Here is a 24,846-nt window from a genome sequence, read left to right on the forward strand (position 1 = left end):
CAACTTTGTGTGTCTCCCAGTATATGGGCTACAGCAGTATTCCTAGGGGGTGGAGCATATTGTCTCCAGAACAAAGAGGTCCACCAGGGATTGTGTTTCCTTCTTTGTGGAGGCAAGATGCAGCAATTTGCCTTTTCTTTAGATGGGTGTCCTAGCTTACCCCTACCACTGGACCCCAAATGACTTTACTGAAGGGGCAGTTCCCTGAATGTTCCTAGAGTTTATATCTCACCCTCTTGAGTGCTTGTGTCTTACCAAGGCTTTAAGGTGCTAGCCACCTTTTGCTCAGTCTCCTGAAACAGCATAATGTCATTGATGCAATGGATCGATGTGATATTCTGCGGGATGTCGAGATGGTCTAGATCTTTTCTGAATATATCACGACATAGATTTGGAGAGTTACCACAGCCTGGGGAAAAAACTAAATGAATGTTGTTCAGTCCACATGAATGCTGTTTCTGACCCTCTTTCCTGATTGGGATAAAGAGGAATGCATTTGCTAAATCAGTGGCCACATATCATGTACTTGAAGTCATATTTATATGCTCTAGCAATGAGACCACGTCCAGTGTGGTGGCTGCAATCGGGGTGGAGTTGAACTGGCAACAGTCTACAGTCATTCTCCAGGATCTATCTGTTTTCTGCAGGACCCAGACTGGTGAATTAGACAGAGGTATGGTAGCGACCACCATCCCTGTATCCTTAAGATCCTAAAGAGCAGCACTGATTTCTATCTTCCCTCCAAAATGGGGTATTGTTTTTTTTTTTTTTACGTGACTGCTAAGTTTAATTCAACGGCTACACCCACTCCTGCCTTGTAAAAATAACAGAATGCTCCTCTCAAAGTTACATCGAGATGTGAGCACAGGTTTGTTGTTTTTGATACAGCTTTACAAAAAGTTGGCACCAAATGCACATAAAGTTTTAAGGCTTAATAAAAATACAGATGAGTAATTTCTCAATGCAGCTTGGAGGTTGAGAAAAGGATTCTAAGAGTTAATGAAGCTTCCAAATACAGGCAGTCCCCAATGTACAGAGCATTTTCCAAATGCAAGTGGCCTCCCCCATCAGGTTCAAACGAGCAAAAACTTTTCTGCTGCTCCTCCCAGTGACCAGACTGCTCGGGGCTCTCTAAATCCATGCCCACGGCCCCAAGGAGGGAAAGGAAGAGGGAAGATGGGAACAAAAATAAGGTGATGTGGTCACTGCTGCCCAGAGGCTCTGCTCTAGTTGTTTTCCTCCTTCCCCCAGGCCTCTAACCCCAGCTCTGCTCCGGAAGTCCCTGCCAGGGGACAGATCTAGAAAGCTCTTCCCCTCATATAACTGACGGTGAGACTGAAGCCCCGAGGGCCAAGCAGCATGTCAGGGTCTTCTTGGCAATCCAATTTGGAATTCATAAATCATTTTCTTGTATATTAAAAAAAAAGTTATAAATAGCAGTTCATTTCTACCTTTGGAACATCTTATTGTAAGTTAAATAAGTTAGTGTGTTTGAGCTTAAAAGCTAACCACCATTTATGACATTTTTTAATGTGGAAAAAAATGAATTCCAGACAACTTCCCTATAAATGACCATCTGAAGGATGGAGGAGATAGGAAGCACTTGAGAGTCACATAGAATCAGTGTTTCTTGGCTCCAAAGTCAGCAGGGGGACAGAAAAGCAAAGTGTCTTTCCTTGGCAAAGCACTGTGTGAACCCCCCCAGCGCCCGTGGAGGATGTGGAGCTTGGCAGGGAGCTCCTGCAGGCACTTGAGCGTCCAGGCCACTAGAAGTGTGACTACATTTTAACGATGAAGACATTTTTAGCACCTGCATTAGCTTTGTAGGCACTCGTACCAGTAGCTCCAACCCAGACTGTTGGTCCCACGTGACTGCAGTACAGGAACCGACACCGTAGCCCTTTAGAGGCTCAATGGGAGAAACTTCCACCTGACAGATTACAGCACCACGATTCTTGCCAGCCCATTATCTTTGCTGGCAAATACCATGGAATGGGCCAGTTGAGACTTTACTGCCAAACTATTTAATCTCTTGGCCTAAGGTCTCTAAGACTCGTCTGGAAACTGTGAATATGATCCAGAGGTTCTGCAAAGCTTTATAAAGGGTGGCCTAAGAACACTTTCCTTCCTCTTTGGTGTACCTGAGCAACAGACTTTTTCTAGAAAGGTGTCAGAAACAGACCAGAGTCAACAGTTACTGATGTAAAGCTGGTACTTGAGAACAGGTCTTGAGCTATTATGACAGAACCCAAACCTAAGAACCCACGGTTCTCAAGCATCTCTTCTTCCCACTGTCAGCAGGAATATAAATGAAGATACATGAAGGAGTTAAATAATCCCATTACCTGGATATATCTGGGTAGTTTCAAAGTCCTATAGAAGTTAGTGGCCTTGTAGATAGGAAGTGTTGCTGGTGAAGGGAACTGTCCACATCATTGGTGAGGTGCAAAGGCCTAGACTTAAGGCTGATGAGGAAAAAAGGAACAATTCACAAGCAAAACTGCCTGTAAAGAGCCCAAAACCAGTCTCTCGTGGATGAAAGGGAGAGATTTCTACGTAAGATCTGGCCAAGGATTGAGAGGGCAGAAGCGGGGCACCTTGGGAGATCAGGGTACAAAATCTTTCCATAAAGCATCAGACTGAGAACAACATTTTGGTTTTTTGTTGACAGCTGCTGAGGAAAAGCAATGAAGATGTTTCAAGAAAATCTGTGGAACTGAAGTGAAAAACACTGGGGCCGAAGTCCCAGAAACAGAGACCGTGTCCATGAAGGGTAAACAGCATCAGGATCTGAGGGGTCTATCCAGATACCCACCCTCCCCACCCCACTAGGGTTTCAGCGTGTCTTGCTCTTCTATCCCACAGTAAAGGACACGTGGTTTCTGGATTTCTCTCAAAGGCTTTAAACTCTGCTACTGTGTTAGTGACTCCTAGATACCCAATTAGCCAACACACCAAGGACGTGAAGACCCCACACCTCAGGCGCACCTGCCTGGCACCACCTCCCTGCCCACCCACCCGAGAGCTCCTCTCACACCAGGGATCACGTTTCCTCCCTTGGTTTCTGGGAGGCGAGGTCTCCGGCTTCTCGTGATGGCAGTGGAGCCGGAGCAGCAGCTTCAGGTGTCCACCCAACAGACCCTCTCCCCACCCCGCTCCTTCAGGCTAAAGAAACTATAATTTTGAAATCCTATCTCTCGAGTTTCTTGTCTGGCTATGGGGGACGCAGCAGCATCTTAGTAGAAGGAGATGCTGGACTTGCCTCCAGGCGGGTTCAGGACTTTGTTGTGGGAGCGAGGCCTCGGGCCCAGCCTGGGCTCATGGCTGTCAACGGTGGGCGCAGGCTCCTGGGCGCGGGCTGCTTCTCTCGGGCCACCTGGCTCACCCGGCTCTTGTCTGGGGGAGGCGCTGGCTGTGGCTCTAAGGTCCAGTGTGTCCTCTCCCTCACACAGGAACACGTGGTCCTTGGGTTTGTTTGGGTGTGCCATGGGTGAAGTAGCAGCGACCGGGGAGCCAAAAATGTCACTGGTCTTCCCACCAGGGGGGTTCAGACGCTGTCGAGTCTGCACAGGCATGGATTCGTCAAATATACCACTTCCTTTCCCCCCAGGGGGATTGGTCCTTTTGGGTATGTTCTGAGGTTCTTCAGTTGATCCAAAAATATTAGATGCCATCCTGTCGGGCCTGCGTGGAGATGCGGCTTCTTCTGGACGATCACTCGGCTCTCCTCCCGGGGGCTTCATGGCCCTGGAGCCGGCCCGGCCTCCCTTACTCTCCGGCGCCCGGAACATGTCGGCCGCCACTCGGAGCCTCCCCGGGGTATTGTTTTTTATTTACCATCTTGTCTGGGGAGCAGAGGACTGGGGAGAGGTGCACAGTTTTGGAGGTTTCCATTTGTCCTTCTCCACTGTGAAAGCTCTTATCACATAAACCAATAACCCAATGTGGCAGTTTCGCCAACTGCCAAATATAGCAATCCCAGCTACACGTTCAGGAGCTGGGGCAACGACCACTAGGTGGGGCCATGGACCCAGTGGACCTCCTTTAAGCTGACTTCAGCCAGGACTCCATTTTGACCTGGCCCATGTCCCATCACTCTAATGGGGGTCCACAATGACATTTTAGGTCTCTGAATATCAGTATCATTTCAGAGCCTGTGTCCTGCCGGATATTCCCCCCCAACCTCCTAGTTTACAGTCACCCAAGTAAAATGGCTGTGAGTCCCTTTGCAAGAAGGACTGGTAGAATTATTACAGTGTACACTTGCTGTGACATTGCAGGCTCCTTTCTCCTGGGGACTTGGACACTTTTTCATTCAATAGATTTCAAGTCTGAAAGCAGTTTCAGGTCTTTGAACTGGACAAGGGATTATGACTTTTTTATAAAGTGTTTATTTTATTTTATTTTTTTGTGGTACGCGGACCTCTCACTGTCGTGGCCTCTCCCGTTGCGGAGCACAGGTTCCGGACGCGCAGGCCCAGAGGCCACGGCTCACAGGCCCAGCTGCTCCGCGGCACGTGGGATCCTCCCGGACCGGGGCATGAACCCGCGTCCCCTGCATCGGCAGGCGGACTCTCAACCACTGCGCCACCAGGGAAGCCCTATAAAGTGTTTTAAAAAATATATATTTAGCTGTGGTAAAAAACATAAAATTTATCATCTTAACCATTTTTAACTGTACAGTTGAGTAGTGTTAAGCATATTCACAATGTTGTGCAACCCAGCTCCAGAAATTTTTTATTTTGCAATATTGAAACTGCATCCATTAAAAAAAAAACCCATTTCCCCCTCCCTGCAGCCCCTGGAAACCACCATTCTACTTCCTGTTTATATGACTTTGACTATTTTAGATACTTCATATAAGCGGGAGCATACAGTATTTGTCTTTTTGTGACTGGCTTTCTTAGCAGTCCTCAAGGTTCATCCATGGTGTAGTATAGGACAGGATTTCCTTCCTTTTTTAAGGTTGAATAATATTCCATTGCATGTATATACTACATTTTGTTTATCCATTCATCCTTTGGTGAACACTTGAGTTACTTCCACCTCTGGCCCACTGTTAATAATGCTGCTATGAACATGGATGTGCAAATATCTCTTTAAGATCCTGCTTTCATTCTTTTGGATATATACCAGGAGTGGGATTGCTGGATCATATGGTAATTCTATTTTTATTTTTTTGAGGAACTACCATATTGTTTTCTATAGTGGCTGCACCATTTTACACTCCCACCAACAGTGCACGAGGGTTCCAATTTCTCCACATCAAGGGATCATGATTTTTTTTTATTGGGGCAACACTGTTCAGCTCCCTGTTCACCTAGTCTTGCATTCTTTTCATATGTTAAACAATGCCCATCTATTTTGTCCCTAGGGATATCGTGTTCTATTAACCAACTCAGATCTCTGTGGGTTAAGCCCCCTTGGTTGGCCCTTCAATCTTGCTGTTCATTAAGATAATTGTGACCCCCTGGTTCCTACTGTTGCCACTTGGCCTCAACTGATGGAGATGGGGAGGGGGGTTTGATTATCTCCATTGCTATCAATGATCCCAGCTCTGTGATTGCCTCTCCTGTTGTGCAGAGACGAGCCACCACTGAACTCAGTGATGCTGGTGCCCCTCTAGTGGCTGTGGTGAATGGTTTGTCTTCTGAACCTTCCATGAAATATAATCCTTTGGTGGGTCTTCAGGCCTCAAATAATAGATCCATTCCACTATGTCCACTCCCTAAGCTTTTTAATCCTTTCCTCCACCGTCTGATTTGGCAATTCCAGCATTCCAACTTTGCTCAGTGTGGAACACCACTTTTTCCAGGCTTCTAGGAGCACTCTAAGAACACATTGGAAACAACTCTGGTGTCCTTGCTGAAATGTAAACCCTATATCCCAAGAGAGTGCCCCTAAATTAATAAACTCTTTCTTATCCAGTTTTATATTCTGGTACCCTTGATCAAGCACACTCAAAATCTAACCCACGGGGCTTCCCTGGTGGCGCAGTGGTTGAGAGTCCGCCTGCCGATGCAGGGGATACGGGTTCGTGCCCCGGTCCGGGAAGATCCCACATGCCGCGGAGCGGCTGGGCCCATGAGCCATGGCCGCTGAGCCTGCGCATCTGGAGCCTGTGCTCCGCAATGGGAGAGGCCACAGCGGTGAGGGCCCCGCGTACCGCAAAAAAAAAAAAAAAAAAAAAAGAAAATCTAATCCATGGCATCCTCTCCTGCTCCTGCTGTTGTTACATGCTGGGTGTTAGTTCCTTTTTTTCCTTCTGAGGTCCAACATGTTCTCAGCTGAATTGTGCTGTGACTTAGCACCATTTATCATCCGGGCAGCCAGAAAAGGAGATGGGGTCAGATCCTGACCTCTGCCACCTTCTAGGGAGGGGCCTTTACTGGGGATAGGTGATGCTAGCTCTTAACGGGGAGGGGTGGATCACTTTTGTATGGGAAACCAAAATCTTCAGGGACATCTACCATCCGAGGATACCGGATGTCCCCACTCCATGTGTCAGGGTTCCCGTACAGGTTTTCTCAACTAGGGCCCTGGCCCTGGCACAACAGATCTACCCTGTCCGAAGGTTCTAGTTTCCTGCCTCAGGTGAAAGTTTGTCTTTGAAGTTCTGCATCTCTACTGGTTTCTGAGTTGGGTCTTCATTCTTTACTGCTCTCTTAACAGCAGGAGAGAAGAACCTCCTTGTAAGCTACCAAAGAAGCCTCAGGCTTTCACACTTAATTTCAATTGGTTGGTAATTGCTTTTCCTTGTCTCCCCGTAAGATGCCAAAGTAGTTTAGTAACAAGCAGCCAATTTTCATGTCCTTGTATGAGTCATTTCCCTATACTTTTCAAATACCTGAATCATTTCACTGGCAGGAGGGTCTCCTCCATCAGATCATTCTCCTGAATTACCACTGGTGAAAGTTTTTCTGGCTGGAGACTGTTCCTGTCTCTCTATTATTTTTCCAATAAATTTTGCTTGCAAACTGAATGGTTCCTTCTTTGGTTCCTTTCTCTTGCAAAAATACCTTATCATTTACAGCTAAGAAAAGCTTACTGGTACTTTCAACATTCTGCCTGGAAATCTCCTTAGCTACCTCCAATAAGCTCATTAGGTACATTTTCTATCTTCCAAAGTACCATAGGTGACAGTTTCATAAATTATTCCACCACTATTTAACACAAGGTAACCCTTTCTCCAGCGTCCAATGGTAATTTCCTCCCCGATCATCCAGCCTCTACTAACAGTCTCTTGGCTGCCCTTCTAGCCTCTGTTTACTGCCTGGTCCCAATGCCAATGTCCTGTGTTTTGGGTTTTAAGTATTGCAGTTTCCTACTTTAGTGTTTCAATTTCTACTGCTGAATAACAAACCACCCTCAAACTTAGTGGCTTAAGACAACAATGATTTATTAATTTCTCACAATTCTGTGGGCTGACTGGATGGTTGGTCTTTGGTCTTGCATGTTGTGCTGCATTTAGCTTGCGTTTGCCCAGAGGCTTGGATGTTTGGGATGGTTTCGCGCGCGGTTTCAATGCCTCTTTCTCCACATGGTCTCATATCCCAAAGATGCTCGGCCAGGTTTCTTACTTGCAGCTAAATTTTAAGAGGGCCAGAGAGGACACTGTGAGACCTCTTAGGGCCTAAACTCTGGAACTTACACAATTGCACGTTCTACTGGTCAAAGCAAGTCACAAGGCAAACCCAGATTCAGACAGCACTTGGAGAAATAGCAATGCCTCTTGAGAGGGAGAAGTAAACTCACAATGCAAGAGCATGGATGGAGGTTGATTCATTGAGGGCCATTATTTAAGGATCTACCACACTTAAATTTAAGGTGCCTGTTAAAATGGAATACTATTCAGCCATAGAAAAGAATAAAATTTTGCCATTTGCAGCAACATGGATGGACTTGGAAGGCATTATGCTAAGTGAAATAAGTCAGACAGAGAAAGACAAATACTGTACGATATCACTTATGTGTGGAACCTGAAAAAATATAACAAACTAGAGAATATAACAAAAAAAGCAGCAGACTCACAGATATAGAGAACAAAGTAGTGGTTACCAGTGGAGGGGGGATATAGGAGTGGGGGAGTGGGAGGTACAAACTATTGGGTGTAAGATAGGCTCAAGGATGTATTGTACAACATGGGAAATATAGCCAATATTTTGTTATGACTGTGAATGGAGTATAACCTTTAAAATTGTATTAAAAGAAGTTAATACATCCTAAGAGTTCTCATCACAAGAAAAAAAAAAGATGCCTGTTAGACACCCAAGTAAAGATGCCAAATAGGTACTTAGCTGTAAGTGCCTTGATCCCAGAGCCGGGGGTTAGGCCAGGGAAGGAAATTGGGAATCATCAACATACAGACATGATGCTATGTGAATCATCCTGCCCTGCGGGTTCCTGGTTGCTGCGGCAGTGGACTGTGGAGGAGTCAGGGTGCCAGCAGGGTGCAGCGCTCTGAACGAGGCTGGGTAAAGGCTGGGGGAAGAAGGACATTCTGCTCTTGCGGCGGCTCCAAGTCCACTCCCCCACTCGGGTGTAGAGGATTCCACTAGCCCTGTCCTTCCACCTCCCTCCTTGATAGAGCCACAGGCGTTAGGGATGAGGTTAGGACAACTGGTCTGCACGCAGAGGATATAGGACAGGCAACCATTCCACTGCCTTGTTTTGCCACCTAAAGAAAGGAACCCAGTAAAACGGGGAACGAGCCACATTGCCCTGCTCAGTCTTCTTTCTGTTGCGCTGCATTTGCTGCCAGGTGGGACAAATTTGCAAAAGCAACTACATTCCCATTGTTACCACTTGTGGCCATTTCCTCTCATTCTTCATCTAGAAGACAGTTTAGGCATCATCCTCAAATGTCTGACAACACTTTGTCAACCCAAAACTGATTACCCTTATTTTAGATTTTTCTGTGTTTCTTAGGAGGAAGGGGCTGTTTGCTGTCATGGTTTTGCTATATGGAAGAGGAAAAGCAAGAATGAGGTTGAGTCTAGTATTTTTGAAAGAAAGAGGTGATTTCAGAGCTATTCCAAACCAGCAGCAAAGACAGGGGAGATAAATCCAACTTGTCCAAAGGAGAAAGCAAAGAGGAGGAGGGAATAAGTCAGAGGCTGTGATGCAGATCAACAGTTCTATGTTACCTGCTCTTCTCTAAGTTACTCTTCTCCGTATTGTCTTTACGAAAATGAAAACTGCCTATGTCCCTCCTTTCTGTAGCTGCATCAGCCTCTCCCTCCTGATAACTTAGGAAGAGCAGGGAATCTGTATTCTCCAATTCTCCCCAACCTTAACGCAGTTCTCTCCATACTCGTTAACTCTCCAAGATCTTATTTTTAAGCTGGTTTTGCTAATTTTTGCATTCTCCTCAAGGCTGCTTTCAAGCCCAGGCTGGGGTTGGGGCCGGAGCCGGGGCGAGGCAAGTACAAGAGTTTCTGGCTCCATCTCCCATTTCCTGAGCTGAGCTGGGCTGTACTAATTGACCTCGAGGGTCTCAGCTGTGCTAAGTTGTATGTTTGTTAGATCTCGTTAGGATTGTAATTAGTGTAGAGAATCTAGGTCAGAGGCAACTGGTTGGATTGATGGTCTCAGGGGGCATGAATAAAGGCCGGGAATAGCAAACAGGTTCCTCGTTCTTGGGTGGGGCAGGGAATGGTGGGACTTGTGTCAAACACACAGACAAATAGACACAGGGTCACGTGCAGAGAGGCGCTCAAAAACTGTTAGCGTGTGTGTGTCTTAGGGTGTGTGTGTGTGTGTGTGTATGTGTGGTGTGTTCGCTCCCACATTTACTCGGGTTTCTTTTCAACCTCTCCATATATGGTGTGGCTCTAGAGCAGCCTGGGGATTGGCTGCTGTTGTTGGGAGACTCGGAGGTAGGAAGAAAGCAGAAAAAAGAACGAACCCAGCAAGGGGAGGGAGTGTCAAGGGGAGGGCCTGTAGCTGAGCTTTGAGGGTTGCAGAATGGGGCTGGGTCCCCTTGCCTGTAAGGTTTAGAAAGGGGAGAGATTCTTCGGGGCTGCTTTTTGTGTGTAATGAGGTAGAGCTTACTGTTGGCAGAGGGTCTGGGAGAGGGCAGGGAAGGAGGCAAAGCTATTTCCCTAGGGTCGGCACGGCATTGGTTTGTGAAGGTTGGAGCGGGAGTTAGAAAAACTTGGTTTTTTTTCCTTTTCTTTTCACCCTAAACAACCTACAGCTATGCTGTGGAAATAGCATGCAAATTAATTCATCAGCTTTCCAGGTCAACACCTCAGATATTCTTCCTAATGGAGGCCAGTCAGGACTGTACCACACTCTTTTCCCCAAACCTCTACAAATTAATGGGGGAAGAACAGGAAAAGTTGAGGAAAATGTCATTGAAATAAGAAATAGCATTTAGTTCTTTACCTGTCTCTACCCCTCGCCCCATTTCAACTCTGTGTGTACTGGATTTCCTCATCTCCCTTGCCTGGGGCCTCCCAAAAGATTCTCCCTTTTCCAGTTCATTTGTGTAAGAAAAGAATATAGCAAAGATGCTGGAAGAGAGGAAAGGAGGAAGAAAAATACACATCCTGAAAAACGTCTATCGGCAACTGTGTAGTAAGCAGGTTGCCCCGCACCCCTACTCAATCCACCCATTTGCCCCAGAACACGTGACTGGGAGGAAGTAAGGGAAATATTTCAGGTAAAGAAACTGGAGTGATGCAGTGAGGGAAGACGCATCTGGGAGGAGGGAAAAGCTAGAGTTCCAGCATCATTATCCTCCAGCCACAGTGCCGGTGCTCATGCTTCCTTAACAGAGATCACGCTAGCAGCCCACCACCAGCGTACGCTCTTAAGCTGTTTTTCTAGCGGGGAGCCTGGCTTTGTGCTAAGCTCTGAAATTCTTGAAGACAGGAGATCAAGCTTTCTCCCTTCTTTCTATCTCTGGCCTTTAGCCCAGTACCTGGTATTCTCTCTCCTTGAAGAAAGGCTGATGGGCACAGCCTGTGGACTGGATCAACTCGTGTACCAGAACACAGTGACAGTAACCCCATCCCCTAAGCCTCATTCTAACTGTACTCCTACCACCTGAGCTACTGTTAATAGCCCACTGAGTCAAACTAATAATAGCAGCAGCTGCCCCAGCAGCTACTTACCAGCTGGCAGGCATTTTCCATACATTGTCTTTACACTTCCACTTTGCAGATGAGAAAACTGACACTTGGAAGGCTTGTGCCTTGCCCAGGGTCTCATAACTAAAAAGTCAGAATTTGAACCCAGATCTGTCTGGTTCCTGGCCTCATCTTACCACCTTGTGGCCTGGTTTTGGTGCTTTAAGACTGCAGGAGCCCAGTGCCCAACCCTTAGTCTCCCGGGGTCCCTGATCTTTCTTTTCTGCTTCCCCTCACCTTTCTCCTCTCCGGTGTCTCCCTCCATCCTCTAGCTCCCCTGGGAGCCACAGATAATTGGCATGTTGGGATATACATGTCATTCTTGCTTTTGTCTTTTTCTTCATTATGTGGGAGCGACAAGGAAAAGAAAGAGAAAAAGGAAGATGCTGGTAAAATAAATTAATACAAAAATGCAGACTTACATATAGAAAGTAAATATTTTAACCTAGAGTTTCAATATTTGTGACAACGGGTAGCTCTGCTGACCATGCTTAGAGTTTAGGTGAGCAAAACTTGTTTGGAGGATAGGAAGTCTGGAGACCCAGGCTCCCTCCCCTCCTACCCCAGGAGACTCTGGGAATGACATGTAGGTGGCACTCTGGTGTACTCTCCTCACTCAAGGATACATGTGATTTAGTTATGTACAGGATAAATCTAGGGGAAATCTTCATGACTGTGAGTGGTGGGGACCGAAAGAGCATGAGAATCTCTCTTCCCTACAGATGTTCAACTTGGACAGATTCCCCCTTCTTGCTTATGGGGGTTATGGAGTAATGTCAGAGCAGAAGAGTGGCAATTGAGGGTCTGTGTTTTGCCCAAAGGATTTTCCTTGTTTCCCTCCTAACCCCACCTTCCTGAATGTCACACGAGGGCAGCTTCGTGGCCAGGATGTACGCACAGTTTGTCCCCATTTTCTCTTCTCCCCTCTCACCCTTAGGTGAACTCTAGGTTTTGGCTCTTGGAGGTGAGAGGGGACCTAGGGAAGGGGATCAGGAAGCAAGGGGTCTACAGTTGACCCTTGAACAATGTAAGTTTGAACTGCGCAGATCCACTTACATGCAGATATTTTCCAATAAACCCTACAGTACTACAGTCTGCGGTTGGTTGAGCCCTCAGGTGCAGAGGAACCATGGATATGGAGGGCTGACTTAATTTACAGGTGGATTAACCCTCGCACTTTTCAAGGGTCAACTGTACTTCAAAGTGTTTTTTTTTAACCCTTCATTACTTGATTCACGGGACTGTCCCCTTCTTTCCAAAAATCATTCATATGTCGCCTTCTTCTTCTCTGGACACTATCACTGTTATTAAACCTGATCTTAGAAACTTCAGAGGGAAGAAGCAATCAAAATGAGATGTGTAGTCTCTACCGCAGACAAGAATGTCGGGGAGTCTGGCAGCTGCAGAGGTGGTCAGGAGGGTGGTGGTGTGAGCATAAAGATGTTTTTCTAAAGCTGGGGCTTGATTAGTGTTGGAAGTAAGGTTCGAGGAAGGAGAGGGAGAGGCTACAGGAAACCCTAGCTTGGCCGAAAGAGGAACCTGGGCATATATTTGGCTTTCCCCTTCATCCTACCCAGCTTGCATCACAAATCAGTTTCCGTTTTAGTTTGGTTCTTCCGTGGGGTTGACTGTCCTCGGTTCCCCTGTGCTAGGCGCCCCTAGCCAAATGACCAAATCCATCCCATCCGTCCAGGGCTGTATCTCTGAATCAGTGTTGGGAAGGGTGTGAGAGAGGAAGGGAAGAAACACCTCATACAAGAAAGCCAGGCAGCGTGATCGCAATCAGAGGCTGCTAGGTGTGAGAAGCCAGTGCCCGGCGGTGGGGCTGGGGGTGTTTTAATCGCACAAACCCTCCTCGGGACTGGGATAAATTTCACTTGTGTGTGCGTGGACAGGTGGCACTGGCTCCCACATCTCTTGAGCTAGGGCTGAGTGGCTGAAATTTCACCCTCAGATTGAAAACTTGGAATGGGACACAAGAGACGGCCCACACCTCCCCCTCTAAACTTAGGAGCCCAGATACATCTTTGGGAGCAGTAGGATATTCCTCACCACACCTCAGAGGGGTGGTGCGTGTAATACGGTCAGACTGTGCCTCCGTCACCCTCTCTCTCTTCATACAGGTGAAAGCTTCTTAATACTGCTGTAGGGGTCACCTCCTCCCCAGATCTGAGGCAATTTAGGTCTCAGAGAGAGAGATGGGGGGAAAGGAGTTTGGGAAATAAGGGCTGTAGGAGGGTCGGGCAGCAGCAAGAGCAACGAATTTGATCGTGTTTTTGTTTTCTTTTTTGACTGAGGTAAATAAAAAAGCTGTATCCTGCAACACTTGGAGATAAGAGTCTGTCCACCCCACACGTTCCAGACTCTGTCACCTTCCTCTACATCAGGCTCTTCCGGTACTGGCTATGCTGGCTGGGCTGTCTGAGGTGGGAGTCGGGGGTCTGCAGGTCCATCTGTCTGTACAGGTCCCTCAGCTCCCTGACTTCCTGGAGCACCCTCTTCGCCTGGCTCCAATTTGATGACGCCTCTCCCAGCAGCCGCTCTGTCTCCAGCAGCAGCTGTTCTGACTCAGAATCGGGAGGAGACCGAGGGGGGTCCTTGGCCTTTCGCTTCCCGTCTCCCAGTCCCTGAACCTCTGCCAGCAGCTCCTGAGTCTTCTCCAGTTTCCTTGCTACCAGGTCCTGGATCCGGGACAGCTGCCCCGGGTGGGGTGGGATGGGGGTCGGGGGGTCCTGGGCCTGCAGTTGGAGGTTGCGGGCTGCGGCAGTGTCCCGCTGAGACAGGATCTCCTCCAGGGAGGCACAGCGGCCTTTTTCTGCGGGGCTCAACTTCTTGGGTGCCTGGGGGGTGTAGGTGGCCCCTCTGTCTGGCTTTTCCCAAAGTCGGGGAAGGCCACTTGCCCGGTCCGAGGAGGGCTGGATGCGGTCTGAGTCTGCTCTCCGCCGGCTGCCTGCCAGCTGGGCCACAGACTTGTCCAGGTCAACTCGAAAGCTCTCAGCACAGGAGGTTGGTTCCTCAGGGGAAGGGTCTTCCTCCTGGATCAGGTCCAAGGTCAGCATGCCATCCGAGGTAGAGGTTGAAGCCTGCAGAGGGAGAAGGAGGGAATGAAGGGGGTAGATTGTCGTTAGTGAGCATTTCAGGACTGACTGCCTGAAAGAGAAGCAAGCTGTGGTCATTTCCCTCCTCAACGTGCCTTCCCTGAATGAGAAGCCCCCACTCCTGACACAGCCCTCTGACTTTGTTTCCTATTGCTTATTCCTTTGATAGTGACTTAAACTTCTTTCTTTCTTTTATTTTTCTGTGACTTAAAGTAATTTCTCCTGGGGGACTTCCGTGGTGGTCCAGTGGGTAAGATTCCGCGCTCCCAATGCAGGGGGTCTGGGTTCGATCCCTGGTCAGGGAACTAGATCCTGCATGCATGCCGCAACTAAAAGGCAGCATGCCGCAACTAAAGACCCTGCGTGCCGTAACTAAGACGTGGCACAGCCAAACCAAGTTAGCAAATAAATAAATATTTTTTTAAAATACCAATTTATTAAAAAAAATAATTTCTCCTGCTTGTTTCCCATATTTTCCACTTTACTACGAGCTTCCTGAAGAGTGTCTTTTTCCTCTGTATTGTGGACTCTAAGCATCAGTTGGGTTTGACACATACAGGATGCCTGGCATGGCAGGGTAACTGTCCTTTTCCATCTGTATTCTCTGAGCCACACACCTCAACCCCCTCTGCTATTTGGACCTCAGAACTTCTTGCCTTAAAATAAAACTTGTTCTATTTCCAGAATACTGTAATTAAAAAAAAAGTGATAATGGTATTCAGCACCTTATATGTATTGATACATATGTTGTTTCAATCACTCCTCACAGCAACCGTTCAAGTGGGCATGATTACTGCCCCACTTTACAGTTGGAGGCGGGCAGCTTCAGAGTACACTGCAAAGCTAGGTTCCAATCCAGTTCTGTCTGATTCCAAAGCCCATGTTCTTTCTTTCTTTTTTTTAAAATTAATTAATTTTATTTTATTTATTTTATTTTTGGCTGTGTTGGGTCTTTGTTGCTGTGTGCGGGCTTTCTCTAGTTGTGGCGAGCGGGGCCTACTCTTCGTTGTGGTGCACAGGTTTCTACTGTGGTGGCTTCTTTTGTTGGAAGCATGGGCTCTAGGTGCACGGGCTTCAGTAGTTGTGGCATGTGGCTCAGTAGTTGTGGCTCGCGGGCTCTAGAGCGCAGGCTCAGTAGTTGTGGTGCATGGGCTTAGCTGCTCCGCGGCATGTGGGATCTTCCCAGACCAGGGCTCGGACCCGTGTCTTCTGCATTGGCTGGCGGATTCTTAACCACTGCGCCACCAGGGAGGCCCCCATGCTCTTTCTACTATACCTGAGTGCCTCTTTCCCTAGACACTTAGCGCTCAGACAAATGAAAGAAAATCCTCGCTCCTCTAAGTGCCTGTGATACATAATGCTGTTATCCGTCAGGACAGCTAGCCACCAGACAGTAGCTTATGTTGCCTTGTACTGTATTCATCTCTTCTACTTTTCACTTCCCTTGTGGGTATATCTCATTTTCCCCAAAGGATGATACATTTATTGAGGGCAGGACTTTCAAATTCACAGTAGGTGCTGACTAAATATTTTTGGTTTAGAGGAATCAAGAAAGGGAACAGGGTGGAGGGACTTCCCTAGCCTTTGACCTTGGTACACAGATGCCTCTGGTGGGCTGTCTGAGATACAGTCCTGTCTGAGATGAACTGACATGGAGTTGGCCCTTCAGCAATTTTTACTTTCTTTTTTTTTTTTTTTTGCGGTACACGGGCCTCTCACTGCTGTGGCCTCTCCCGTTGCGGAGCACAGGCTCCGGACGCGCAGGCTCAGCGGCCATGGCTCACGGGCCCAGCTGCTCCGCGGCATGTGGGATCTTCCCAGACCAGGGCATGAACCCGTGTCCCCTGCATCGGCAGGTGGACTCTCAACCACTGCGCCACCAGGGAAGTACAATTTTTACTTTCTTATAGTCTTACATACCACAGCCATTAGGTGTCCCCGAGTTGGGGGGCGGCGGGAGTGCTGGATTTTTGCCCTGTCTCGAGTTGGGTGTGCGAGATAGCTGTCCTCCTCAACGGTGACCTGAAGAGATGCACTGTGAGTCATGGGTGCTATTTGGAGACTCTGTCCCAACCCAGCTTCCCCCGAGGCCTGAACATGCCTGGACTGGGAATAATCCCACCTCATGAACAATTTCTGAGCAAATCCAAGGGCAAGGGATGTATTGGACATGAAGGGGCTCCTTAAGCTGGCCCAGGGCTGGCCCATGCATCAGAAAGTGGGGAAAGAGAAGTTGGCAGAAAAGACTTAGAAGTCAGAAGGAGAATAGGGTTTCAAAAGGGAAATAAAGAGCAGAGCTGTTTGGGAGCTAGTATATGGGGCCCACACCATCCTCTTCCCTCTTCAGTGAGTCATTCTGCTCCCTCTGCCTCAGCGTCCCCTTCCCCACAATAAACCTCCTGACCTCATCCAAGATGCGGTTCTTGGCGCGGGTGATGGCGGAGTTGAGGGCGTTGATCCATGATTCCTTCTCTTCCGGACTCACTGCCAGGAAGATCAAGTTGGGTGCCTGTGAGGAGAAGATTCTTGTTTCAGTCAGGGTTTTACATGTGGCCTCACCTTGACAGTGAAGAAGTAAGAAATTATAATCTCATTCTCTTAGACCCAGCTCTTGGAAGGAGAGAGATTCTACTTCTGGAGTCATCCGTAACTTAAGGAAATCAGCCTCTATTCCTGCAAAATGCCATTGCTTGGAGGCTGTTTTAGAAACGACCAGTGAGGAGCTTAGAAGGGTACCAGATATTAATATGGCACTGGAGATAATTAGAGGAGGTTTGGGGAAGGACAGGTACTAAAATAAAGATCTTTAAATGTTTGAAGAAATAGAATGTGACAGGAATGGCTTCCCTGGGTTTCCTCAGACAAGAGAAATTAGATTCAGAATTTCAACTGCCTATCACAGTACAGGGAAAAGTGGCTGTCTCCCAAGAGGGGTGTGTTTGTGTATTTGTGTGTGTGTGTGTGTTAGAGAGAGAGAGACAGAGAGAGACAGAGAGAGGGAGAGAGATATGATCTTTGTGGCTGGACAGTTTAAAGGCTGGCTTGCCTGGAAGGAAGGAAATGGCCAAGATATTCTCAGGTTAAATAATAAAAGCTGGCAGGAGAGCAATAATTCAGGGCCTCTGAGCCAAGAGAGCTGAGAGAGAGATCCTGAAGGGGCAGGTGCTCTCCTCTGCTCCCCACACCCCTGACCTGGTCGATGTTCCGGTGGCCCAGGCGGCAGGCGGAGCGTACCGTGTTCCCAGGCTGTCTGGAGTGGGCAAGAGCGAACTTGCTATGATTCTTCTTGCTCCTGCTCTTGGATTTCCGGAGCTCTTCACACTTCTCATAGTCACTCAGGTCAAACACCTCTTGAACATTTTTCTCATCTTTTACCTAGGGGAGGGTTGGAGGTGAGGTGCTGAGGATAAAATTACTTAGTCCCTTCTCCCAAATTGTTAGTTACTGACCAGTCTTGGGAACCAGAAGAAGCCTGAGAGGGGAGGGATGACAGGTTATGGAAAGGCTGTCCTACCCAAGGCCCACAGAGGCCTGACAGTGGGGGGCAGCCCCCCATGTCCTGATTCCTCAGGTGGGTTTCCATTTAAACCCCTTGTCCCCACTCCCCTCAGCCAAGCTACCATTTCCAGAGCCCCAGTAGGTCTCTCTTCACTGTGACTCCCACTTTGTCCTTCAGAGGACATGGTTACAGGGCTAACAGTTTAATCCTATCATCCTGAAGTAAGCAAGACCCGGATGGCCCTTGACTGTCCAGAGGGAGGAGGTAAAGGCAGGGTCAATATCAGGGGATGTCTGGAGGGAACGAAGGGCTGCCTCCGCCCTCCCCTGTCCTATGTTTATGCTGTTGCCTTCTTACCCATCCCATTATCCCCTGGCTCCTTCCTTAAATATATACTATTATGAAGAGACTGATCTATCTCCTTCTTTTCAGAAGCTTCAGCACCATAGGAACAGCAGCCCCTGTGTTCAGTTTGTTGAGTTTGTTCAGACAGGGTGAAAAACACACCTGTAGTTCCTACCCCTCCTTCTTCCTTCCAAGGTACCGTGACAACCCAACCTAGCTCCTGTGGGCTTGAGAAGCCACTTAATTATCCACTGCTCTCTAGGCAAAGATGCATTTATACTCTCCCTGGAGGACTACTTGGAAAAAAGTGTTCTGCTACCTGTTTCCATGATTCCAGTTTGAGCCCTTACTGCCAGGAAGTTCTTCCTTGTGTCTAAACTGAGCCCTTCCTGCTTGTAGAAGGTGCCATCTTGCACCCGGTTCCACTCTCAGCATTTCTATCCATCATTTGGCTCTTAACTCTCTTGTTGAATGTCTACTCAGAGACCACAGTTCCGTCTACATCCTCCAACCCCAACCAGCCTTTTATGAGCGCCACAAAGCAAATTCTACTAACATTTCTGCCAAGGTCCGTTTTAAACTTCTCAGGGTTTTTTCTCCTCTCCCCTAAGGTATTCCCATAGCCCTAATCCTCTGAAGCTGTGATTTGGCTTGCAAGAGGAAAGAAGTCTTCATCACTGGCCTGGACGGAGCAGCCTGTGATTAGAAAACCCTTTCACCCTCTGCTACTTGCGCCTGGGACTGGAAGACCCTGTGGAATGAGCTGTTCAGGTTTTCCTGGGATGAGAGATGAAAACCACCAGCACTTGTCTTGTTAAAACTAAACAGTCAAAAGTAGCCTCATATGTTCCTTGGAAGACATCTACCCTCTCTGACTAGAAGGATTTCACAAAAGAGTCCCCACATCTCAAGCTCTGAAATAGGAATTGTGTGCCTGGAGGTGACTTCATTAATCCACCTGGTTCTCTCTTCCATCCCCCATCTCTGCTCTTGTATCTGCCTATCCTTCTGACTTGGCGCTGGACCCAGGGGGCTGACACAGACTCATTGAGGTGAATGGCTGCTCATACACCCACCTTGCTTTGTTTCCACGTGACCTGGCTCCTCCAGGGCTCTCCCCTATCCTGGGCTCCCGGGTTTTGGACTAGGAAGTGACCAGAAGCCTTGAAGGCTGTAGGTGAAAGTGGACAAGAGGCTGGCAAGGGGTGTCCCAGAACAATTCCCAGAAACATGGAAGCAGGGATGCTGGGTGATGCATCACTCCTCTTCCCCTCCTTCCTCACAGCTGAGGCTATCAGCAGAGGCCAGAAATCTTGGAGAGGAAAGTGCTGGGTGTGTATATGTAGCCAGGGGAAAAGAGTTACTTGTTCTGTTTTCCTTAGGGGAGGGGAGGAGAGGGGAACGGAAGGGGAGGGGAACAGAGGGGAAGGGAAGGGAAAGGGAGATATTCTGGCTTGGACACGACTGATAAGGAGCTCTGGGGAGCAGAAGACATTGACAGAGGTTAGCCCCTCATAAGGCAGGGGTAGGAGATGGGGTAAAGCAGTGAAACAAGCATACTCCAGTGCCCAGGGAAGATGGACAACTCCAAGACCCTAGTTCTCCACTGTATTGTTTCTGCCCATCTAATTCCCACAGTCTCATTTATAATTACCACCCACAAAAGTCAACCCTTTCCCCTGATTCTTTCTCCTTAGCCCACAGAAAGGAATTTTTCCCATGCTTGCCAAAAAAAGATGCCTTGAACTCAATTTCCTCTACCATGAGGTCTCCCTAAGGTCTAGTTTCTGTTCCTATACATCAGCTCCATGATCATAAGGTGCCCTTTGACTAAGAATGAAGAAAACGATTATTAACAACAAATACAGAAGGACTTCTTTGGTGGGGGCAGTTGCAAAAAAATACTGGTGCAAATTCTAGGGGAGAGGGTTAGGGATTTCCTGCATTAACATATAAATTACTGGGACCTCCCTGGTGGTCCAGAGGGTAAGACTCCTAGCTTCCCAATGCAGGCGCTGGGGTTCAATCCCTGGTCAGGGAACTAGATCCCGTGTGCATGCTGCAACTAAGAGTCCACATGCCACAACTAAAGATCCCACAGGATGCAACAAAGATCCTGCGTGCCGCAACCAAGACCCAGTGCAGCCAAAATAAATAAATAAATAAAATTTAAAAAGCCCATGTAAATTACAAACATCATACTATATTAAAAAGAATCTTGACTCTGTTGGCTCTGGAGCTTTTGGGAAGTGGACAGAATAAAGCCTATAGTCCTTGATCAGTTTCACCTTTAACCTAGGCCTTTGTAGCGTGGAAACTGGCCCCAAAGAAGAGTACTACCAATAGGCTTATTCCCTATTTTCCTATGCCTTTCTCAGCAGTGGGCAGTTGGCCCCATGATCGGTCAGATGCTCCTGACTCACAGGATACCAGACATCCTAAGCTGCGGTCATTCCATCCTTTCCCCTGTCTCAGTACCCCTTCCTCCACAAACAAGGGTCAACTACACTCTTTTGCCCCCTGACTCTGTTCTTTGAACAAATACAAACAAGAAAAAGATGTCTTGTTCCTTCTACCCTTTCCCTGATCACATGTTTTCCCCACTGACGTGTGGGAAGTTCTCCCTGATTGCTACTAGAGTTTCCTGCCATTATGGAGTTCAGGGAAGAGAGGAGATACGCTTTGACACTTGCCTAAGAAAAAAAAAAGCCACAACCCCCCCCCCCCCCCCGGAAAGCCCACACATTGTGGAAAAACCTTGGGTAGGATTTGGGGTTGGGTAGAGGTGACCCTTAAAAATAAATTCTCCTGTCAAAGTGTTTTCTCACCTCACTCCATCACCAAGTTCTCAGTGTAAACAGCAAGGTTTAAATACCCTTATGAGGGATCTCTTTGGCCCTGGCACAGCTTAGTTCTTTCTTAGCTGCCTCAGTAGATGTCCTGTTCAGATGAATACTTTCTCTAGGACTGCGCATGTGTCTATTTCAATACCATAAAAGGATTTATTTACCTAAATATAGTCTATGCAGAAAGCAGAAGAGGTTAGAACTCAGGGAGGACTTCGCAGTTAGCCCTGGGTGAGGGGGCGGGTGGAGGGTCATCCTACCAGGGGAACTCAGGACAGTCTCCTAGGCAATGCTGACACAGTCACAGAGGTAGGGACTGGAATGACTTCTAACCTATGGAGGGGCAATTTCAGTTTCTCAATATTACTATGTGTCATTTATCCCAAGAATTAGAGGTTAACAGAGAGAGTAATCTGGATTCAATATGTGGGCTCAGGTTCTGACCCAATGTGGACTGTGGTTTTCATTTTAACTATAGCCCCAAAGACACAGACACACAGGGATTCATAACTCCATTCTCCCTTCTGCTATAACTGGTGGGGGGCAGCTGGGCAGGAAGGAATGGAGAATGAGTTCCCTGCTTCTTTGTTTTTCAGTGGAGTGGGGATGGGGAACAGAGAACATGTTGGTTAGGGACACTGGCTTCAACAGAAACCACTGCCACTTACAAATACTCTACCTGAGGTCATGTGAGACTGACCCTGGGTTGTATGTGTGTTTTCTGTGATTCAGGGCAGCTGCACTACTGATATGACTTGTATATGTCCCTGTGAGAGATAGGAAAGGGGAGGCTAGCTGGGTTGGGATGGGGAGGGCAGGAAGGAGTGGAGAATAAGCTGAACAGTGTTTCAGCAGCAACAGCAAAGAAAAAATAATCCTACGGTCAGCTAGAGGCCAGGATAGGGTGGCGGCCAGCAGGGACACTTAAAACTTTTGGGACATTCTTGGGAGGGAGTTATCATGGTTGTCAGAAAGGTATTTCCAAAGAAAAATTTTTAAATAAGATGCAAACTCAACTTCTAATTCTAACTCCAGTCTCCTCATTAAAGGGTGACCTTTCTCTGCAGATAAGATGGGGGTAGAGACCAACCAGACCGCTGAACTAGCTTTTGGAACAAAATGAGGAATGAGGTAAGGGGGAGATGAGAAGTAGATAAGACCCCTGCGGAGAGACAAAGTGGGGACTATGAGAAAACAGGGATAGTTAGCGGCAAAGGGCACCTACCTCTTTTTCGGAGATGTAGAGCTGGTCCCCTTTCAGCACCACGTAGCGGTTTTTCCAAATCTCCCTGAAAATCCCTTTCCCGCAGAATTTCCGGACCCAGCCGACCTTCTCAGGCGGTGCAGACTGATGATTTCCATCCTGAGGCCCCTGCCCCCCGAGCCAGATGAGAACCACACGATTAGGTGATTACAGCTTTTTCCTCCTCCCGTTCCGTCCCCAGCGCCCTCCTCAAGTCCCCGGTCCCCTCCTTCCCGTGTCCGCCCCGCCGCAGCTGGAGTCTGGGAGACCCGCATTCGCTCCCCACTTCTTCAAAGCCTTTCACTCCAAGGAACTCGCTTCCCCATCGCTCCCCTCCCCCTTCTCCCAAATAAACAACTGGAACTGCCAGTGGAAGGGGTGAGGGCCGGGCTGGAGCCGAGGGGTGGCCTTCGGGTCTCCGCCGAGCCCCCCGCCCCCTCCCCCAGCCTCCCTCCTCGCCGCGCCGGGATTAACGGCATTTTATTTTATTTCTCATTGTCTTCTTGCCGCTGCAGAGCGCGATGCCGGCGGCCGCCAGCCGCCCGAGGAAGGGGAGGCCGGGGGTCGGGTAGAAACTCAGCCAAGTTAACCCCCAGCCCAAGTAAACAAACAAAAGCCCCCGCCGGTGCCTCGTCGTGGGGCCCAGCGCGCCGAGGCCGAGGCTAAGGGGACCGGCGATCGGGCCACGAGCCGGAAGGAGGGGGCTGGCGCGGGGCGTCCCCGGCCCCCAACCCGGCCGCCCGCGGCCCCGACGGGGCTGGGGTCCTCGGGGCACAAAGTCAGCGGCAGGCACGGGGCGGGCGGGCGCACTCACCCGCTTGGTGGAATTGTTCTTCTTCATCATTCCGGGCGGGCGGGCGGACGCGGGCGCCGAGGGGCGGCCCCGCGTCGGGGGCCGAGGCCGCTTCGAGGGGGCTCCTGCCCAGGGGGAGGGTGCGGAGAGGCCCCCGGCGCCGCCGCCGCCGCTCCTCCCTCCCTCCCTCTCCCCTTCTTTGTAGCTCCGGTTACACTAAAGGCCGGCCTTCCTCGCGCTCGCACACACACGCACGCCCGCTCCCCGCCCCTCGGCGCCCTCCATCCCGGCGCCCACGCGGCCCGGGCCCCCGAAAGCTCCCCCGCCGCCCGCCCGCCCGGCCCGGCCCGGCCGCTCCCCCGGCCCGGCGCGCTGTGGGCGGCCCAGCCCGCGCCCCGCAGCTCCATCCACCCGCCCGCTGACGTTGCGAGTTCAGAATAAAGGGCGAATCGCCGAGCCGGAGAGAGTGCGCTCCCTCCACCCCCCTCCTTTGTTTCTGACTCACTGAGGGTGAAGAAGACAGACCTAAACCCCGCCGGAGAACGGCGTCTGGAGGGGCAGGGAGTCCGAGACTCCCACAGACCGCCGGAGCGAGAGGTGGAGCCAGAAAAGACAGCCCGGGCCGACCTGCCGAGAGAGACGGCAGGGGCGGATGGAGCGGATGATAGGGAGACAGGGAGGTTTATGAAGACCGGCGATAACCTAGATCGGGATCCTCTCCCCCTCAAAGCCAAAACAAAAACAAGAACGTGAGCTGGGAGGGCGCGTTACCCAGGACTGGCAACTGTAATTCACACTCCCTAGGTGGTACAGATAGTGGTCTGGGCAGGTCAACCGTTGGGGAAAAGTTTTATGGAGGGTACCGATGTGAAGGGCGACTCCATGGAAGAGAAGTTAATATTAATACACATTTCTTCCAGTTTACAAAGCCTCAGGCCTTATTTGAGCCTCAGGAGAATAACCCTAAGTACGAGGTACATATTATGATCTCCATTGCACGGAGAGAAAAGTGAGATTCAGAATGGCTGAGGGATTTGCAGACACACTGTAAGTGCTGGCAGGAATAGAACTGTCTGTCTCCAGAGCCCTGGTCTGTTAGACCAAGTGGCTTTACAGACAAGCTCCAGGTGAGGCTTAAACTTCCTACTACCTGGTATCTCTCCCTGATGCACTGACACGTAAAAATTCCATCCTGTCTACCGCAATGCCCAGAGGATGCCCTAGCTGGGGAAGGCTCTGCTGATCACCCCTAAGCCAGATCTGCCTCAGAGCCCACACACCAGCATCTTGGTAACTTCATTTTTCTCCCAGTACCCACTTAACAGGAAGAGGAAAGTCAGGAAACCTAGGTTTGGGTACTAGTTTCATCACTGCCCCGTGGTCTTTGGTCACGTCACTGAATTTCTTTGGGCCTCAGTTCCTCTACATATTAAGTAGTGACTGCCAATTCCATCAACAAGGAAAGATAGGGCAATATATGAGATAACCCATGAAAGTCCTTTAAAAATACAGTATTGCCCTCTAGGGCTAATTACTAAATAATAATGAGCTAACGAACACATTGCCTGGCATATGGTAGGCAGACAGTAACTTCAAAATGAATACAAATCCCTGGCACAGAGAAGCAGGAAAAAGAAAGAACCCCTTTTTTCAGAGATGTCTCAAGATAAAAGAAAATGTTGGCCAAATTAAGGAGTGGAGTGGTCTTGGCTTTTTCTGGTATCTGTCAAATAAAGGAGGGGGCTTCTCTCTTTTCTGAGGCCCCCTTTTCCCCTAATCCAATAATATTCCTCTTAACCTCTTTTCATTTACCATACTAATTAATTCCTGTATTTTAGACTCATATAGAAATGTATCCTTTCAAAATGCTCTCATATATCATTTCTT

The 24,846-nt window shown here is 48.8% G+C and overlaps 2 protein-coding genes across 3 annotated transcripts; both read right to left on the reverse strand.

The window, feature by feature from the left end:
* Nucleotides 1–2,350: 2,350 nt before the first annotated feature.
* Nucleotides 2,351–3,807, reverse strand: LOC309957642 (jupiter microtubule associated homolog 2-like). The gene has a single exon (XM_082832955.1). The coding sequence runs from the start codon at nucleotides 3,789–3,791 to the stop codon at nucleotides 3,237–3,239; it is 555 nt and encodes a 184-aa protein (XP_082689081.1). The 5' UTR covers nucleotides 3,792–3,807; the 3' UTR covers nucleotides 2,351–3,236.
* Nucleotides 3,808–13,346: 9,539 nt separating this feature from the next.
* PLEKHO1 (pleckstrin homology domain containing O1) lies at nucleotides 13,347–23,104 on the reverse strand. Of its 2 annotated transcripts, none has more exons than XM_082832563.1 (6): nucleotides 22,981–23,104; nucleotides 22,149–22,295; nucleotides 17,468–17,608; nucleotides 16,638–16,742; nucleotides 16,154–16,255; nucleotides 13,347–14,218 (listed from the first exon to the last, which is right to left on the reverse strand). In XM_082832563.1, the coding sequence occupies exons 1-6, from the start codon at nucleotides 23,008–23,010 to the stop codon at nucleotides 13,514–13,516; spliced, it is 1,230 nt and encodes a 409-aa protein (XP_082688689.1). In that variant the 5' UTR covers nucleotides 23,011–23,104; the 3' UTR covers nucleotides 13,347–13,513. The 2 variants fall into 2 exon arrangements, with proteins under 2 accessions (XP_082688689.1, XP_082688688.1); XM_082832562.1 differs by having other exon boundaries at nucleotides 17,426–17,608.
* Between the last annotated feature and the right edge of the window lie 1,742 nt (nucleotides 23,105–24,846).

The sequence above is a fragment of the Leucopleurus acutus genome, assembly GCF_964270905.1.
Source record: "Leucopleurus acutus genome assembly, chromosome: 2".
NCBI lineage: Eukaryota > Metazoa > Chordata > Mammalia > Artiodactyla > Delphinidae > Leucopleurus > Leucopleurus acutus.

Bases quoted from the DNA above. Each gene is read 5' to 3' on its own strand.
- LOC309957642 (XM_082832955.1), bottom strand. From the start codon at position 3,791: ATGTTCCGGGCGCCGGAGAGTAAGGGAGGCCGGGCCGGCTCCAGGGCC.
- PLEKHO1 (XM_082832562.1), bottom strand. From the start codon at position 23,010: ATGATGAAGAAGAACAATTCCACCAAGCGG. The intron at 16,256-16,637 runs GTCAGGAGGTTT...GCATCTCTTCAG, and splicing joins AGAACCGCATCTTGGATGAG to GTCACCGTTGAGGAGGACAG. The intron at 14,219-16,153 runs GTATGTAAGACT...CTCCCTCTGCAG, and splicing joins GGGGACACCTAATGGCTGTG to GCTTCAACCTCTACCTCGGA.